This window comes from Copadichromis virginalis, linkage group LG15 (genome assembly GCF_057382275.1).
Source record: "Copadichromis virginalis isolate Kocher_CV1m ecotype Utaka linkage group LG15, C_Virginalis_male_GT1.1, whole genome shotgun sequence".
NCBI classification, from domain to species: Eukaryota; Metazoa; Chordata; class Actinopteri; order Cichliformes; family Cichlidae; genus Copadichromis; species Copadichromis virginalis.
The window spans coordinates 28,285,661-28,303,244 of NC_140632.1; the positions used below are offsets into that span (position 1 = coordinate 28,285,661).

Consider the following 17,584-nt stretch of genomic DNA (forward strand, 5'->3'; position numbering starts at 1 on the left):
ACAGGATCCTGTGGTAGAAAAACATCATTAAGTTGTGTCCTGCTGTAAATCACATGATTAACCATCTGCTGTAAAAAGAAATGTAAATGTTAGCGCTGCGCAGGTGTATACACTCTTTCTCACAGTATTCTCTGTGAGCAACACAAGGTAGTGAATGGTACCTGGTAAATTCACAGACACAGAAAAAATTAAACTAAAAAGGTTAAATTTTCCGAGTTCACATAGTCATGTGACCCAAGTTTCCTCCTGTGGTCTCCTTCTGCTCCTGCAACAGAGACACACACAGATACAGCCACACCTTTGTCAGGTGGGGGTTAACTTCACACAATGGTGTTAAATCAGTCAGTCAGTTCCCCATTTATTTAAAAATTCTTACTCATTCACTCAGTGATTCCTTCTTTTGCTGATTGTGGAAATTATCGTCGCATTCAAACAAAGATCATCAAACAAAACTTTCAGTGCACCATGAAAGTAACAAAATAAAAGACAGAAAATAAAGGAAAGCAAAGGAAAGAAAGGCCTTGTTTAAGTCATGACACGTGTTCTTCATGCCAGAGGGATAAATCGTAACAACCCAATTGGCAGGCTGAACTTAGTAACAAAAGACAAATCAACAGCCACTTTAATCTCAAACATTCATCCAATCACACACAAAATACAGCATAACCCTGTTGTCTTAGCACATAAGTTTCTTCTCATGTTACTAAATGTGTGCCATGTTAAAACTTCTACACAGCAAAATCTCCAGTGTTAAATTAACACTGGAGAGTGTCTATATGGGTCCACACTTCTGAGTGTTAAATACAACACTGTTGAGTGTTAAATGAACACTTTTGACAGTGTTATATGTTTAAAAGTAACCTAGTCAGTTTTGAAGATTAACAATGGCTAACACTGAGCAGTGCTGATTTTCTAACACTGGAAAATAACTCAAAATGTTAGAAATATTCCAGTGTTAGAAAATCAGCAGTGCTGATTTTCTAACACTTATGTGAATAATGAAAACCTATACTATAGCTCAAACAGCTGCAAAACCTATTTCCCAGACACGGGGATATTGAATTGTATAAGATAAAGCCATAAATATGTGTGTCTGAGTCTTCTATCAAAAGTTACAGCTGAAGTTGTACAAAAACGCTTAATGTCGTAAAGACAGTGTATTTCTCACTGTTACATGCATTTGAATGGGGAACTCGCCCGAAACAAAGTATAGGTTTTCATCTTCTGAATAACTTGAAAATCTTAGCTCAAACAGCTTTAAAACCTGTTTGCCCAGCACGGGGATATTGAATTCTATAAGATAAAGCCATAAATATGTGTATGTTAGTCTTCTATCAAAAGTTATAGCTAGCTTCATGAAGTTGTAAAAAAACGCTTTATTTCGCCAAGACAGTTGCATTCATTTGAATGGAGTTCTGAACAAAGTATAGTTTTTCAGTTTCTGAATATCTCAATAATCTTAGCTCAAACAGCTGCAAAACCTTTTTGCACAACATGGGGATGTTTAATACTATAAGATTAAGACATCAATGTGATTTTCTGAGTTTTCTTTCAATAGTTACAGCTATCTGTATGAAGTTGTACAGAAACTGTTTACAGTAGCCCCTCGCCACGCCGTTCACCTTTGGTGGTCTCGCTGTTTCGCGACCTTTTTTTTGGTGAATTTTGCCTTCTTATTATTTTTTTTCTTACAGAGCATTGTGTTCTGCATTCTAATTTGCTGTAGGCCATTGTCAGTCAATGTCATGCTGTGTTTCCTGTACAGTAAAAAATGCACTCAGCTTGATAAATGTATATAAATCTTTCATCGGTAGCAGAGTGACTCTCAAGTTCTGTACTGTTTCTCAAGTTTTCTCCCCGACAAACACAACAAGTAAAGTTGTGTTTGTCTCATACTGATAATGTTCCACTTTAAGCAGCAGTCCTGCAATATAATGTAAACACTGAAATTTACACAACACCTAGTCATTTAAATGGACACAATTACATGTAAATTTATGACAAATCTTTTAGCTTTAATTTGTGGATTTTAAGCAGTTACATAGTAATAAACTTACTGGTTACATGTGTGAAATTTGATGATCAGCCACTCAATCTGCATGTGCATCAGAAAATAAAAAGCTCACATCGTACAGTTATCTAGGATAAGGGCAATGGGCACGTCTAGGATTTGGGTTTGATTAACATGCACCACTTACCATGTTTTACAGTACCTACTTGCAGCACATGTATGGCAAAGCTTTAAAAAATGTATTCAAATTAATTTCTAAAATAAAATCCAGTAGTTTCTGCAAATATGTCAATTTAGCATGTGAATAAAATAAAACCAAGCCATGGCCTTGCATCACCAGTGATATGGTGGATGTTCAGATGTTGAGAAAGCTCACAGAGTCCTAGAACACAACCTTAAGTCTTTTTCATTCAGTCAGTATTTTTCATCTTTACCCTGGATTCGCATATCTCTGCCCTAGTAATGCCAGCCAGTGAGAGATCAGGCGTGCACCAAATGTTGATGTGTTTTGTTGAGTGGAACGTTGAGGGAACAGAAATTGCATTTTTTTTCTGTTACATCATGTAAAAGAGCCAACTAGACAGACTTCAAGTAGATTATGGAGTATGTATACGCTACATCCTGGTGAGCACATCTGTCTGAATGCTGGTGAAAGAAAAATGGAAACATTGTGACACAAATATAATAACCAATAAAATCAAATGTTAGTTATAAAACATTAAAGACAAATAAAGTACAACATCTCTCTCTTAATGGAAAATAGGATTAGTGCATCATTATGACATTTTCTCATCAACTAAATGATACAGGTAGCAAAATACTACCGCATGAAAAAGAAAAAAAATCTGTTGTATTTTATCATTTTTACTCTAGCAGTGAAACACTCAGGCAACTCTGTCTGATTGAAAACCACACTGACATGAACTCCAGAATGTATCAAGAACACTTTATCAACACTACATTTGTTGAGGCAACTAGGGGTAGCTAGTTGAGGTCTGCATGAGTGTACTAGTCCAAGTATTTTTCCTGCCCATGAATTCAAAGGTGGCTGAACCTTTGCAGACATGGTTTCAGTTCCAGAGAAGCAGACTGCGGCCGGTCAACGCAGTTAAGCTTCCCGTTTAGTTCAGCTTTTTTTTTTTTTCTCAAAAAGAGTTTTTGCAGAACCATATATCAGAACATTAGACAAAGTTTAGAAGGTCATTTTTTGAGCTATGGTTTTGGTTGCAGAAAAGCAGGACAACCATCTAAGTAATGCTGCTCCCTGCTGGTGGTTACAGTAAGAGGGAGGGAGGAACAAAGCTTTGGAAAGTTCAGGCACATGACTTACAGTTAAACCTACACCTGGGCAAAAATATTCTTTACAAGAACCCTAAAATTAAAGAATAATACCAGCATCATTTGAAGTTATAGCTTATTTACCTTTACCATGTTCATTGCTAAATGTAGCGTGTAACACTTGATCCATGTTAAAGGCATGAGAAGCCTGAACAACAGGGACAAACTACAACCCCCCCCCACCACCACCACCACCAGACATGAAGGCATGAAGGCCATTTCAGATAAAGAAAGTGCTACGTGTGATTTTCTATGGAGTCCATTTACGTCTACGCTACTTTTCAACCCAGTATTCCTCTAAATTAGGAGGCTGTTAGGCTGTTGAGCCATTCTCTCTGTTAGATTGAGTTCATCGTGGTATAGGCTGGGTTGTTTTAAAGGAATCAGAATCAGAATCCTTTATTGATCCCTGGGGGAAATTATTTTTTGTACTTGTGTGTATTAGAAGAACAAGAAAAGGAATAAAGTAAAGATTTTAAAGAGTCACTGGAGGTAGCAGACACAGACCATGTTCAAATGAAGTGGCATGATGACAGCTTTTTAGATGAAATGCCACCCAAGACTTAACTGGAACACAACATTGTATTCATCCCTCGTACTTCTTTTTATTCTTGTGCCAACTCCAGTCTGTGCTGTTTCCTGATCTTTCCTCTGCTACAAGAGGTCAGGGAGATGGCTGTACACAGAGTCCAGCAGCTTCTGGCTGGCCTCCTGACTCTTCACTCCTGCAATCTCAAAGAGCCTGTCCAGTTTGTCCTCAGCGGCTGGGATCTGTTCGATGATATGCAACTCCTCTGGGTTGAGGATGTGCAGCATGTCGTCAAAGATGGGCTGCAGGTCACATGGGTCCAGACGCACCTGTCGGAGCACTGTGTCTTTCTTCTCTGAAAGACAAAAAAGAGACAAAGATTACCCTAAGCAATGTTCCCTCTAATTTTTCATGTGTCTGAGCGAACACACAAACTCCCTGAGCGATCCCTTGGACCACTGTGAGCAACAGCAGACGTGTGCACTGTGGTCACGCCAGCATCGAATCCATCCAAGTTACATGGTTTATTAAAATACTCAAATTACAGCATTTACATTTTACATGTTAGACTACTTTTAATTAACTGATTTAGCCCACTTAAAATGAAAATTAAAAAACAATCTTGTTCATGACCCGTTTAGTATGTTAACACTATTGAAAGTAAAAATAACTTGAACTCCAATTTTGGAAACAACTGCCTTTCTTTTTTCTTTTTTAAATAAAGCTCTGACTTGTATTATGAGTATGAGTCTGTGGTCTGGCAGAGAGTCCTGTAAGTCTCTGTCTGTAAAATACAGTATATAATGACCAATGTTGGGCAATTAATTATATAGTTACTTCTTCAAAAAAGTTACTGAGTTATGCAAACAAAAAAAAAAGTTTTTTGCCGATTGCCCATTATTTACCGAATAATGCAGCCAAGATGTTTTTTTAAATAAGCATTTCAAACTATTTACATAACAATCAAGTGTTCTGCATCAAATAATAATAATTTCTGTCCACTATGAGATAAAGGAGAACAACAGCCTGATACCTGTAGGCCTGACAACAGGAGATGTATCACTCCTGTAACACCTGTAACATTTAGCAGTTGCCTCATTGTTCTGACACACACAACAAAACGCTCACTATACTGTACCCCAAAGTGTAAAACATGACATTTCCTGTTCCCACTAGGTGGCGCTGTCCCTGATGTCAAATATGGCAGTTGAAATATGTTCAGGGGTGGAGCCTTATCATATGTGTTCACTTTGGTCAAGGTCAGAAAATCTATGACAAAATGAGAGGCAATAAGATTTTCATGGCGAGTCATCGAAATTCGCCATGGCGCCACGGCCTCACCGTATTGTGAAAACTCAAAAGCTCCGCAATTTAACATGGCCCAGGTGTGTAGTTGACACTGACCAAAGATGAAGCTTATATGACCAAATCCCAAGGAGGAGTTCGAAAAAGTTCGAGGCATGGAAATGGCAAAATTAGAGCCAAAATGTCACATTCTCTTCCAAATGGCGGACTTCCTGTTGGGTTTGCGTCAATGGGCCCACAGACTTTTTTGTTCGTCTTGGCATGATACACATGTGTGCCAAATTTCATACATGTAGCTGAAACGATGTGGTCGTAGGGCTGCATTTAACAAGGCATAGGTGGCGCTGTAGAGCCATTTCCCAGTGCTCATATGTAAAACCATTAAAATACAAAATTTTTCACCAGACCTGGCATGTGTGCAAAATTTCATGAGTTTTTGAGCATGTTTAGGCCCTCAAAAAGGCCCTTGTTTGGGGTGAATAATAATAATAATAAGAAACGGAGCAGATACAATAGGGCCTTCGCACTCTCGGTGCTCGGGCCCTAATAATAATAATAATAATAAACAGAGCAATTACAATAGGGCCTTCGCACTGTCAGTGCTCGGGCCCTAATAATAAACAGAGCAATTACAATAGGGCCTTCGCACTATCAGTGCTCGGGCCCTAATTAAAGCTGCAAGCAGCGTTACGAGGGCCCTCGCACCCCCGGCGCGTCGAGCCAAGCCCAACACCTAAAACCAGCACCTCCGATCTGATGTCACATTGATGGAATTCATGCATTTAACCTCCAGCTAACATTTCAACTCATTCATTCATGATTAGTTAGTCGTTCCACTAGGTGGCGCTCTAACCATTATGTACAAATGGCATAACAAACACTTCCAAGCTCGAGTCTCATCACACCTGAGACGTTTGGGAGAGATTGGACATGGTGTTTTTGAGTGACAACAGATTACTGCTTTTTGGCGAGTGATTCAAACTCTAAGTGCCGCCATAACCACCCCGTTTCCCTGGACGTAAAAAGCTTCGCAATTTAACATCACAAAGGTCTTTAGATTCCACAAACTGCAGATCGGTCCAATCTGATGAAATCCCTTGGAGGAGTTCGTCAAAGTACGGTGCCTGAAAAGATCGGAAAATGTCGCCAAAATTACACATTAACTTTAAAATGGCTGACTTCCTGTTGGATTTGGGATATTGCTCCAAGAGACTTTTTTGTACATCTTAAGATCTTCCATAAGCTTACCAGGTTTCAGACTCATACATAGAACACAGAGCAGGGGCTGTGGTTTTGGAATTTTGTAGGGGGCGCTGTGGAGCAATTTCGCGCTATTCAAGGAAAATGGTTACATAACAACAAAGCCTTCATCCATTTGGAGGTGTGTGCCAAATTTCAAGCCTCTATAAACTTTCCAAGACCCTCAAAAGCCACTTCATCTTTCATGTTGAACAGCGTTGCCACCAGGGTGCGCCGTTCAGTTTAAAGTCACAATTTTTGCACTGAAGCATCACGAGGGACTGATGGTGATATTCACCGCTTTTGAGGTGGCCACGATGAACCTGTGAAAATCAGTACAACAAAATTAAAGCCATGACATTTCCTGTTGCCACTAGGTGGCGCTGTCCGTATTCCCGACAATGGGCACATCAATCTGTTCAGGGCGGGTCTGACATCATGCCTGTAAAGTCTGGTACTGATCAGACTGGATTTCATGGAGTTATACTAATTTGTTTCTTCATGGCGTGACATCAAAGTTCGCCATGCTGCTGGGGTCACACCCTTTTGCGAAAAGTCACAGTTTTCACTGTAACCCAAGACCAACTCCTTAAGGCTTTCCTGGAGAAATTTGAGGCTGCAGATGTCACCCATCACTATACTGTACCCCAAAGTGTAAAACATGACATTTCCTGTTCCCACTAGGTGGCGCTGTCGTTGATGTCAAATATGGCAGTTGAAATATGTTCAGGGGTGGAGCCTTATCATATGTTTGCTCTTTGGTCCAGATCGGAACATGTATCACAGAATGAGAGGCAATAAGATTTTCATGGCGAGTCATCAAAATTCGCCATGGCGCCACGGCCTCATAGTATTGTGAAAACTCAAAAGCTCCGCAATTTAACATGGCACAAGGGTGTAGTTGACACTGTCCAAATTTGAAGTTTATAGGACCAAATCCCAAGGAGGAGTTCGTTAAAGTACAAGGCATGGAAACGGTAAAATCAGACCCAAAATGTCACCTTCAATCCAAAATGGCGGACTTCCTGTTGGGTTTAGGACATTGCCATAATAGACTTTTTTGTTCGACTCTGAACGTTATATAGGTGTACCGACTTTCAAACGTGTAGGTCATACCCATACCGGGGGCTCGCGTTTTTCATTTTTCTAGGTGGCGCTACTGAGCTAATTTTCCCTGGCCATGTCTGCGAACATTAAAATACGTAAATTTTCACCAGACCTGACGCATGTGCAAAATTTCATGAGTTTTCGAGCATGTTTAGGCCCTCAAACGGCCAATTCATTTGCCGGAATAATAATAATAATAATTAAAGCTGCAAGCAGCGTTATGAGGGCCCTCGCACCCCCGGCGCGTCGAGCCACGCCCAACACCTAAAACCAGCACGTCCGATCTGATGTCACATTGATGGAATTCATGCATTTAACCACCAGCTAACATTTCAACTCATTCATTCATGATTAGTTAGTCGTTCCACTAGGTGGTGCTCTAACCATTATGTACAAATGGCATAACAAACACTTCCAAGCTCGAGTCTCATCACACCTGAGAAGTTTGGGAGAGATTGGATATTGTGTTTTTGAGTGACAGCAGATTACTGCTTTTTGGCCAGTGATTCAAACTCTAAGTGCCGCCATAACCACCCCGTTTCCCTGAACGTAAAAAGCTTCGCAATTTAACATCACAAAGGTCTTTAGATTCCACAAGGTGCAGATCGGTCCAATCTGATGAAATCCCTTGGAGGAGTTCGTCAAAGTACGGTGCCTGAAAAGATGGGAAAATGTCGCCAAAATTGCACATTCATTTTAAAATGGCTGACTTCCTGTTGGATTTGGGATATTGCTCCAAGAGGCTTTTTTGTACATCTTAATATCTTCCATGAGCTTACCAAGTTTCAGACTCATAGATAAAACACAGAGCAGGGGCTGATATTTTGGAATTTTGTAGGGGGCGCCATGGAGCCATTTTGCCCTATTCAAGGAAAATGGTCACATAACAACAAAGCCTTCGTCACATTGGAGGTGTGCGCCAAATTTAAAGCCTCTATAAACTTTCCAAGCCCCTCAAAAGCAACTTCATCTTTCATGGTGAACTGCGCTGCCACAAGGGTGCGCCATTCAGTTTAAAGTCACAATTTTCGCACTGAACCATCACGAAGGACTGATGGTGATATTCACCGCTTTTGAGGTGGCCACGATGAACCTGTGAAAATCAGTACAACAAAGTGTAAGACATGACATGTCCTGTTGCCACTAGGTGGCGCTGTACGTATTCCCGACAATGGGCACATCAATCTGTTCAGGGCGGGTCTGACATCATGACTGTAAAGTCTGGTACTGATCAGACTGGATTTCATTGAGTTATACTAATTTGTTTCTTCATGGCGTGACATCAAAGTTCGCCATGCCGCTGAGGTCACACCCTTTGGTGAAAAGTCACAGTTTTCACTGTAACCCAAGACCAACTCCTTAAGGCTTTCCTGGAGAAATTTGAGGCTGCAGATGTCACCCATCACTATACTGTACCCCAAAGTGTAAAACATGACATTTCCTGTTCCCACTAGGTGGCGCTGTCCCTGGTGTCAAATATGGCAGTTGAAATATGTTCAGGGGTGGAGCCTTATATGTGTTCACTTTGGTCAAGGTCAGAAAATCTATGACAGAATGAGAGGCAATAAGATTTTCATGGCGAGTCATCGTAATTCGCCATGGCGCCACGGCCTCACCGTATTGTGAAAACTCAAAAGCTCCGCAATTTAACATGGCACAAGGGTGTAGTTGACACTGACCAAATATGAAGGTTATGAAATCAAACCCCAAGGAGGAGTTCGCAAAAGTTCGAGGCATGGAAATGGCAAAATTAGAGCCAAAATGTCACCTTCTCTTCCAAATGGCGGACTTCCTGTTGGGTTTGCGTCAATGGGCCCACAGACTTTTTTGTTCGTCTTGGCATGATACACATGTGTGCCAAATTTCATACATGTAGCTCAAACGATGTGGTCGTAGGGCTGCATTTAACAAGGCATAGGTGGCGCTGTAGAGCCATTTCCCAGTGCTCATATGTAAAACCATTAAAATACAAAATTTTTCACCAGACCTGGCATGTGTGCAAAATTTCATGAGTTTTTGAGCATGTTTAGGCCCTCAAAAAGCCAATTCATTTGCCGAAATAATAATAATTATAATTAAAGCTGCAAGCAGCGTTATGAGGGCCCTCGCACCCCCGGCACGTCGAGCCACTGCCAACACCTCAAACCGGCACGTCCGATGTGATGTCACATTGATGGATTTCATGCTTTTAATCACCAGCTAACATTTCATCTTATTCAACCAGGATTATAGTCATGCCACTAGGTGGCGCTCTAACCATTATTGACAAATAGCATAACAAACATTTCCAAGCTCGAGTCTCATCACACCTGCGACCTTTGGGAGAGATTGGACATTGTGTTTTTTAGTGACAGCAGATTACTGCTTTTTGCGAGTGATTGAAACTCTACGTGCCGCCATGACCACCCCGTTTCCCTGAACGGAAAAAGCTTCGCAATTTAACATCACAAATGTCTTTAGATTCTACACACTGAAGAATGCTTCAATATGATGAAATCCCTTGGAGGAGTTCGTCAAAGTATGAGGCCTGAAAAGGGGGGAAAATGTCATCAAAATTACACATTAATTTTAAAATGGCTGACTTCCTGTTGGATTTGGGATATTGCTCCAAGAGACTTTTTTGTACACCTTGATATCTTACACAAGCTTACCAAGTGTCAGACTCATAGATGAAACACAGAGCAGGGGCTGATGTTTTGAAATATTGTAGGGGGCGCTGTGGAGCCATTTTGCGCTATTCAAGGAAAATGGTTACATAACAACAATGCCTTCATCCATTTGGAGGTGTGTGCCAAATTTCAAGCCTCTATAAACTTTCAAAGCCCCTCAAAAGCCACTTCATCTTTCATGATGAACCGCGTTGCCACCAGGGTGCGCCGTTCAGTTTAAAGTCACAATTTTTGCACTGAAGCATCACGAGGGACTGATGGTGATATTCACCGCTTTTGAGGTGGCCACTATGAACCTCTGAAAATCAGTACAACAAAATTAAAGCCATGACATTTCCTGTTGCCACTAGGTGGCGCTGTACGTATTCCCGACAATGGGCACATCAATCTGTTCAGGGCGGGTCTGACATCATGCCTGTAAAGTCTGGTACTGATCAGACTGGATTTCATTGAGTTATACTAATTTGTTTCTTCATGGCGTGACATCAAAGTTCGCCATGCTGCTGGGGTCACACCCTTTTGCGAAAAGTCACAGTTTTCACTGTAACCCAAGACCAACTCCTTAAGGCTTTCCTGGAGAAATTTGAGGCTGCAGGTGTCACCCATCACTATACTGTACCCTAAAGTGTAAAACATGACATTTCCTGTTCCCACTAGGTGGCGCTGTCCCTGGTGTCAAATATGGCAGTTGAAATATGTTCAGGGGTGGAGCCTTATCATATGTGTTCACTTTGGTCAAGGTCAGAAAATGTATGACAAAATGAGAGGCAATAAGATTTTCATGGCGAGTCCTCGAAATTCGCCATGGCGCCACGGCCTCATAGTATTGTGAAAACTCAAAAGCTCCGCAATTTAACATGGCACAAGGGTGTAGTTGACACTGACCAAAGATGAAGCTTATACAACCAAATCCCAAGGAGGAGTTCGCAAAAGTTCGAGGCATGGAAATGGCAAAATTAGAGCCAAAATGTCACCTTCTCTTCCAAATGGCGGACTTCTGTTGGGTTTGCGTCAATGGGCCCACAGACTTTTTTGTTCGTCTTGGCATGATACACATGTGTGCCAAATTTCATACATGTAGCTCAAACGATGTGGTCGTAGGGCTGCATTTAACAAGGCATAGGTGGCGCTGTAGAGCCATTTCCCAGTGCTCATATGTAAAACCATTAAAATACAAAATTTTTCACCAGACCTGGCATGTGTGCAAAATTTCATGAGTTTTTGAGCATGTTTAGGCCCTCAAAAAGGCCCTTGTTTTGCCTGAATAATAATAATAATAATAATTAAAGCTGCAAGCAGCGTTATGAGGGCCCTCGCACCCTGGCGTGTCGAGCCACGCCCAACACCTAAAACCAGCACGTCCAATGTGATGTCACATTGATGGAATTCATGCATTTAACCACCAGCTAACATTTCATCTCATTGAACCATGATTATAGTCGTCCCACTAGGTGGCGCTCTAACTATTACTGACAAATGGCATAACAAACATTTCCGAGCTCGAGTCTCATCACACCTGCGACGTTTGGGAGAGATTGGATATTGTGTTTTTGAGTGACAGCAGATTACTGCTTTTTGGCGAGTGATTGAAACTCTAAGTGCCGCCATGACCACCCCGTTTCCCTGAACGTAAAAAGCTTCGCAATTTAACATCACAAAGGTCTTTAGATTCCACAAACTTCAGATCGGTCCAATCTGATGAAATCCCTTGGAGGAGTTCGTCAAAGTATGAAGCCTGAAAAGAGGGGAAAATGTCGCCAAAATTACACATGAATTTTAAAATGGCTGACTTCCTGTTGGATTTGGCATATTGCTCCAAGAGACTTTTTTGTACATCTTAATATCTTCCATGAGCTTACCAAGTTTCAGACTCATAGATAAAACACAGAGCTGGGGCTGATGTTTTGAAATATTGTAGGGGGCGCTGTGGAGCAATTTCGCGCTATTCAATGAAAATGATCACATGACAACAAAGCCTTCATCCATTTGGAGGAGTGGGCCAAATTTCAAGCCTCTTTAACTTTCCAAGCCCCTCAAAAGCCACTTCATCTTTCATGTTGAACAGCGTTGCCACCAGGGTGCGCCGTTCAGTTTAAAGTCACAATTTTTGCACTGAAGCATCACGAGGGACTGATGTTGATATTCACCGCTTTTGAGGTGGCCACGATGAACCTGTGAAAATCAGTACAACAAAATTAAAGCCATGACATTTCCTGTTGCCACTAGGTGGCGCTGTACGTATTCCCGACAATGGGCACATCAATCTGTTCAGGGCGGGTCTGACATCATGCCTGTAAAGTCTGGTACTGAACAGACTGGATTTCATTGAGTTATACTAATTTGTTTCTTCATGGCGTGACATCAAAGTTCGCCATGCTGCTGGGGTCACACCCTTTTGCAAAAAGTCACAGTTTTCACTGTAACCCAAGACCAACTCCTTAAGGCTTTCCTGGAGAAATTTGAGGCTGCAGATGTCACCCATCACTATACTGTACCCCAAAGTGTAAAACATGACATTTCCTGTTCCCACTAGGTGGCGCTGTCCTTGATGTCAAATATGGCAGTTGAAATAGGTTCAGGGGTGGAGCCTTATCATATGTGTGCTCTTTGGTCCAGATCGGAACATGTATGACAGAATGAGAGGCAATAAGATATTCATGGCGAGTCATCGAAATTCGCCATGGCGCCACGGCCTCATAGTATTGTGAAAACTCAAAAGCTCCGCAATTTAACATGGCACAAGGGTGTAGTTGACACTGTCCAAATTTGAAGGTTATGAAATGAAACCCCAAGGAGGAGTTCGCAAAAGTTCGAGGCATGGAAATGGCAAAATTAGAGCCAAAATGTCACCTTCTCTTCCAAATGGCGGACTTCCTGTTGGGTTTGCGTCAATGGGCCCCCAGACTTTTTTGTTCGTCTTGGCATGATACACATGTGTGCCAAATTTCATACATGTAGCTCAAACCATGTGGTCGTAGGGCTGCATTTAACAAGGCATAGGTGGCGCTGTAGAGCCATTTCCCAGTGCTCATATGTAAAACCATTAAAATACAAAATTTTTCACCAAACCTGGCATGTGTGCAAAATTTCATGAGTTTTTGAGCATGTTTAGGCCCTCAAAAAGGCCCTTGTTTCGCCTGAATAATAATAATAATAATAATAATAATAATAAGAAACGGAGCAGATACAATAGGGCCTTCGCACTCTCGGTGCTCGGGCCCTAATTAAAGCTGCAAGCAGCGTTATGAGGGCCCTCGCACCCTGGCGTGTCGAGCCACGCCCAACACCTAAAACTAGCACGTCCAATGTGATGTCACATTGATGGAATTCATGCATTTAACCACCAGCTAACATTTCATCTCATTGAACCATGATTATAGTCGTCCCACTAGGTGGCGCTCTAACTATTACTGACAAATGGCATAACAAACATTTCCGAGCTCGAGTCTCATCACACCTGCGACGTTTGGGAGAGATTGGATATTGTGTTTTTGAGTGACAGCAGATTACTGCTTTTTGGCGAGTGATTGAAACTCTAAGTGCCGCCATAACCACCCCGTTTCCCTGAACGTAAAAAGCTTCGCAATTTAACATCACAAAGGTCTTTAGATTCCACAAACTTCAGATCGGTCCAATCTGATGAAATCCCTTGGAGGAGTTCGTCAAAGTATGAAGCCTGAAAAGAGGGGAAAATGTCGCCAAAATTACACATTAATTTTAAAATGGCTGACTTCCTGTTGGATTTGGGATATTGCTCCAAGAGACTTTTTTGTACATCTTAATATCTTCCATGAGCTTACCAAGTTTCAGACTCATAGATAAAACACAGAGCAGGGGCTGATATTTTGAAACTTTGTAGGGGGCGCTGTGGAGCAATTTCGCGCTATTCAATGAAAATGATCACATGACAACAAAGCCTTCATCCATTTGGGGGTGTGTGCCAAATTTCAAGCCTCTATAAACTTTCCAAGCCCCTCAAAAGCCACTTCATCTTTCATGTTGAACCGCGTTGCCACCAGGGTGCGCCGTTCAGTGTAAAGTCACAATTTTTGCACTGAAGCATCACGAGGGACTGATGGTGATATTCACTGCTTTTGAGGTGGCCACGATGAACCTGTGAAAATCAGTACAACAAAATTAAAGCCATGACATTTCCTGTGGCCACTAGGTGGCGCTGTCCGTATTTCCGACAATGGGCACGTCAATCTGTTCAGGGCGGGTCTGACATCATGCCTGTAAAGTCTGGTACTGATCAGAGTGGATTTCATTGAGTTATACTAATTTGTTTCTTCATGGCGTGACATCAAAGTTCGCCATGCTACTGGGGTCACACCCTTTTGCGAAAAGTCACAGTTTTCACTGTAACCCAAGACCAACTCCTTAAGGCTTTCCTGGAGAAATTTGAGGCTGCAGGTGTCACCCATCACAATACTGTACCCCAAAGTGTAAAACATGACATTTCCTGTTCCCACTAGGTGGCGCTGTCCCTGGTGTCAAATATGGCAGTTGAAATATGTTCAGGGGTGGAGCCTTATCATATGTGTTCACTTTGGTCAAGGTCAGAAAATGTATGACAAAATGAGAGGCAATAAGATTTTCATGGCGAGTCATCGAAATTCGCCATGGCGCCACGGCCTCATAGTATTGTGAAAACTCAAAAGCTCCGCAATTTAACATGGCCCAGGTGTGTAGTTGACACTGACCAAAGATGAAGCTTATACAACCAAATCCCAAGGAGGAGTTCGCAAAAGTTCGAGGCATGGAAATGGCAAAATTAGAGCCAAAATGTCACCTTCAATCCAAAATGGCGGACTTCCTGTTGGGTTTAGGACATTGCCATAATAGACTTTTTTGTTCGACTCTGAACGTTATAACGGTGTACCGACTTTCAAACTTGTAGGCCATACCCATACCGGGGGCTCGCGTTTTTCATTTTTCTAGGTGGCGCTACTGAGCTAATTTTCCCTGGCCATGTCTGAGAACATTAAAATACGTAAATTTTCACCAGACCTGACGCGTGTGCAAAATTTCATGAGTTTTCGAGCATGTTTAGGCCCTCAAACGGCCAATTCATTTGCCGAAATAATAATAATAATAATAATAATAATAATAATAATTAAAGCTGCAAGCAGCGTTATGAGGGCCCGAGCACCCCCGGCGCGTCGAGCTACGCCCAACACCTAAAACCAGCACGTCCGATCGATGTCACATTGATGGAATTCATGCATTTAACCACCAGCTAACATTTCAACTCATTCATTCATGATTAGCTAGTCGTTCCACTAGGTGGCGCTCTAACCATTATGTACAAATGGCATAACAAACACTTCCGAGCTCGAGTCTTATCACACCTGAGACGTTTGGGAGAGATTGGACATTGTGTTTTTGAGTGACAGCAGATTACTGCTTTTTGGCGAGTGATTCAAACTCTAAGTGCCACCATAACCACCCCGTTTCACTGAACGTAAAAAGCTTCGCAATTTAACATCACAAAGGTCTTTAGATTCCACACACTGGAGATTGGTTCAATATGATGAAATCCCTTGGAGGAGTTCGTCAAAGAACGGTGCCTGGAAAGAGGGGAAAATGTTGCCAAAATTACACATTAATTTTAAAATGGCTGACTTCCTGTTGGATTTGGGATATTGCACCAAGAGACTTTTTTGTACATCTTGATATCTCCTATAAGCTTACCAGGTTTCAGAATCATACATAGAACACAGAGCAGGGGCTGTGGTTTTGAAATTTTGTAGGGGGCGCTGTGGAGCAATTTCGCGCTATTCAATGAAAATGATCACATGCCAACAAAGCCTTCATCCATTTGGAGGTGTGTGCCAAATTTCAAGCCTCTATAAACTTGCCAAGACCCTCAAAAGCCACTTCATCTTTCATGTTGAACAGCGTTGCCACCAGGGTGCGCCGTTCAGTTTAAACTCACAATTTTTGCACTGAAGCATCACGAGGGACTGATGGTGATATTCACCGCTTTTGAGGTGGCCAAGATGAACCTGTGAAAATCAGTACAACAAAATTAAAGCCATGACATTTCCTGTTGCCACTAGGTGGCGCTGTCCGTATTTCCGACAATGGGCACATCAATCTGTTCAGGGCGGGTCTGACATCATGCCTGTAAAGTCTGGTACTGATCAGACTGGATTTCATTGAGTTATACTAATTTGTTTCTTCATGGTGTGACATCAAAGTTCGCCACGCCGCTGGGGTCACACCCTATCGCGAAAACTCACAGTTTTCACTGTAACCCAAGACCAACTCCTTAAGGCTTTCCTGGAGAAATTTGAGGCTGCAGATGTCACCCATCACTATACTGTACCCCAAAGTGTAAAACATGACATTTCCTGTTCCCACTAGGTGGCGCTGTCCTTGATGTCAAATATGGCAGTTGAAATATGTTCAGGGGTGGAGCCTTATCATATGTGTGCTCTTTGGTCCAGATCGGAACATGTATGACAGAATGAGAGCCAATAAGATTTTCATGGCGAGTCATCAAAATTCGCCATGGCGCCACGGCCTCATACTATTGTGAAAACTCAAAAGCTCCGCAATTTAACATGGCACAAGGGTGTAGTTGACACTGTCCAAATTTGAAGTTTATAGGACCAAATCCCAAGGAGGAGTTCGTTAAAGTACAAGGCATGGAAACGGTAAAATCAGACCCAAAATGTCACCTTCAATCCAAAATGGCGGACTTCCTGTTGGGTTTAGGACATTGCTATAATAGACTTTTTTGTTCGACTCTGAACGTTATATAGGTGTACCGACTTTCAAACATTTAGGTCATACCCATACCGGGGGCTCGCGTTTTTCATTTTTCTAGGTGGCGCTACTGAGCTAATTTTCCCTGGCCATGTCTGAGAACATTAAAATACGTAAATTTTCACCAGACCTGACGCGTGTGCAAAATTTCATGAGTTTTCGAGCATGTTTAGGCCCTCAAAAGGCCAATTCATTTGCCGGAATAATAATAATAATAATAATAATAAACAGAGCAATTACAATAGGGCCTTCGCACTGTCAGTGCTCGGGCCCTAATAATAATAAACAGAGCAATTACAATAGGGCCTTCGCACTATCAGTGCTCGGGCCCTAATAATAATAATAATAATAAGAAACGGAGCAGATACAATAGGGCCTTCGCACTCTCGGTGCTCGGGCCCTAATAAGAAACGGAGCAGATACAATAGGGCCTTCGCACTCTCAGTGCTCGGGCCCTAATAATAATAATTAAAGCTGCAAGCAGCGTTATGAGGGCCCTCGCACCCCATCGCGTCGAGCTACGCCCAACACCTACAACCAGCACCTCCGATCTGATGTCACATTGATGAAATTCATGCATTCAACCACCAGCTAACATTTCATCTCATTCAA

General features: G+C 42.0%; 1 protein-coding gene across 2 annotated transcripts in view; it reads right to left on the minus strand.

Moving 5' to 3' along the window:
* Positions 1-1,994: 1,994 nt before the first annotated feature.
* The window catches only part of tnfrsf21 (tumor necrosis factor receptor superfamily, member 21), a 180,085-nt gene continuing 164,495 nt past the window's right edge, over positions 1,995-17,584 (minus strand). The window contains exon 6 of one of the 2 annotated variants that reach the window (XM_085432836.1): positions 1,995-4,233. In XM_085432836.1, the coding sequence (XP_085288962.1) occupies positions 4,004-4,233 (230 nt within the window). In that variant the 3' untranslated portion in view covers positions 1,995-4,003. The remainder of the gene's footprint in view (positions 4,234-17,584) is intronic. The other variant, XM_085432837.1, reaches the window with a different exon arrangement.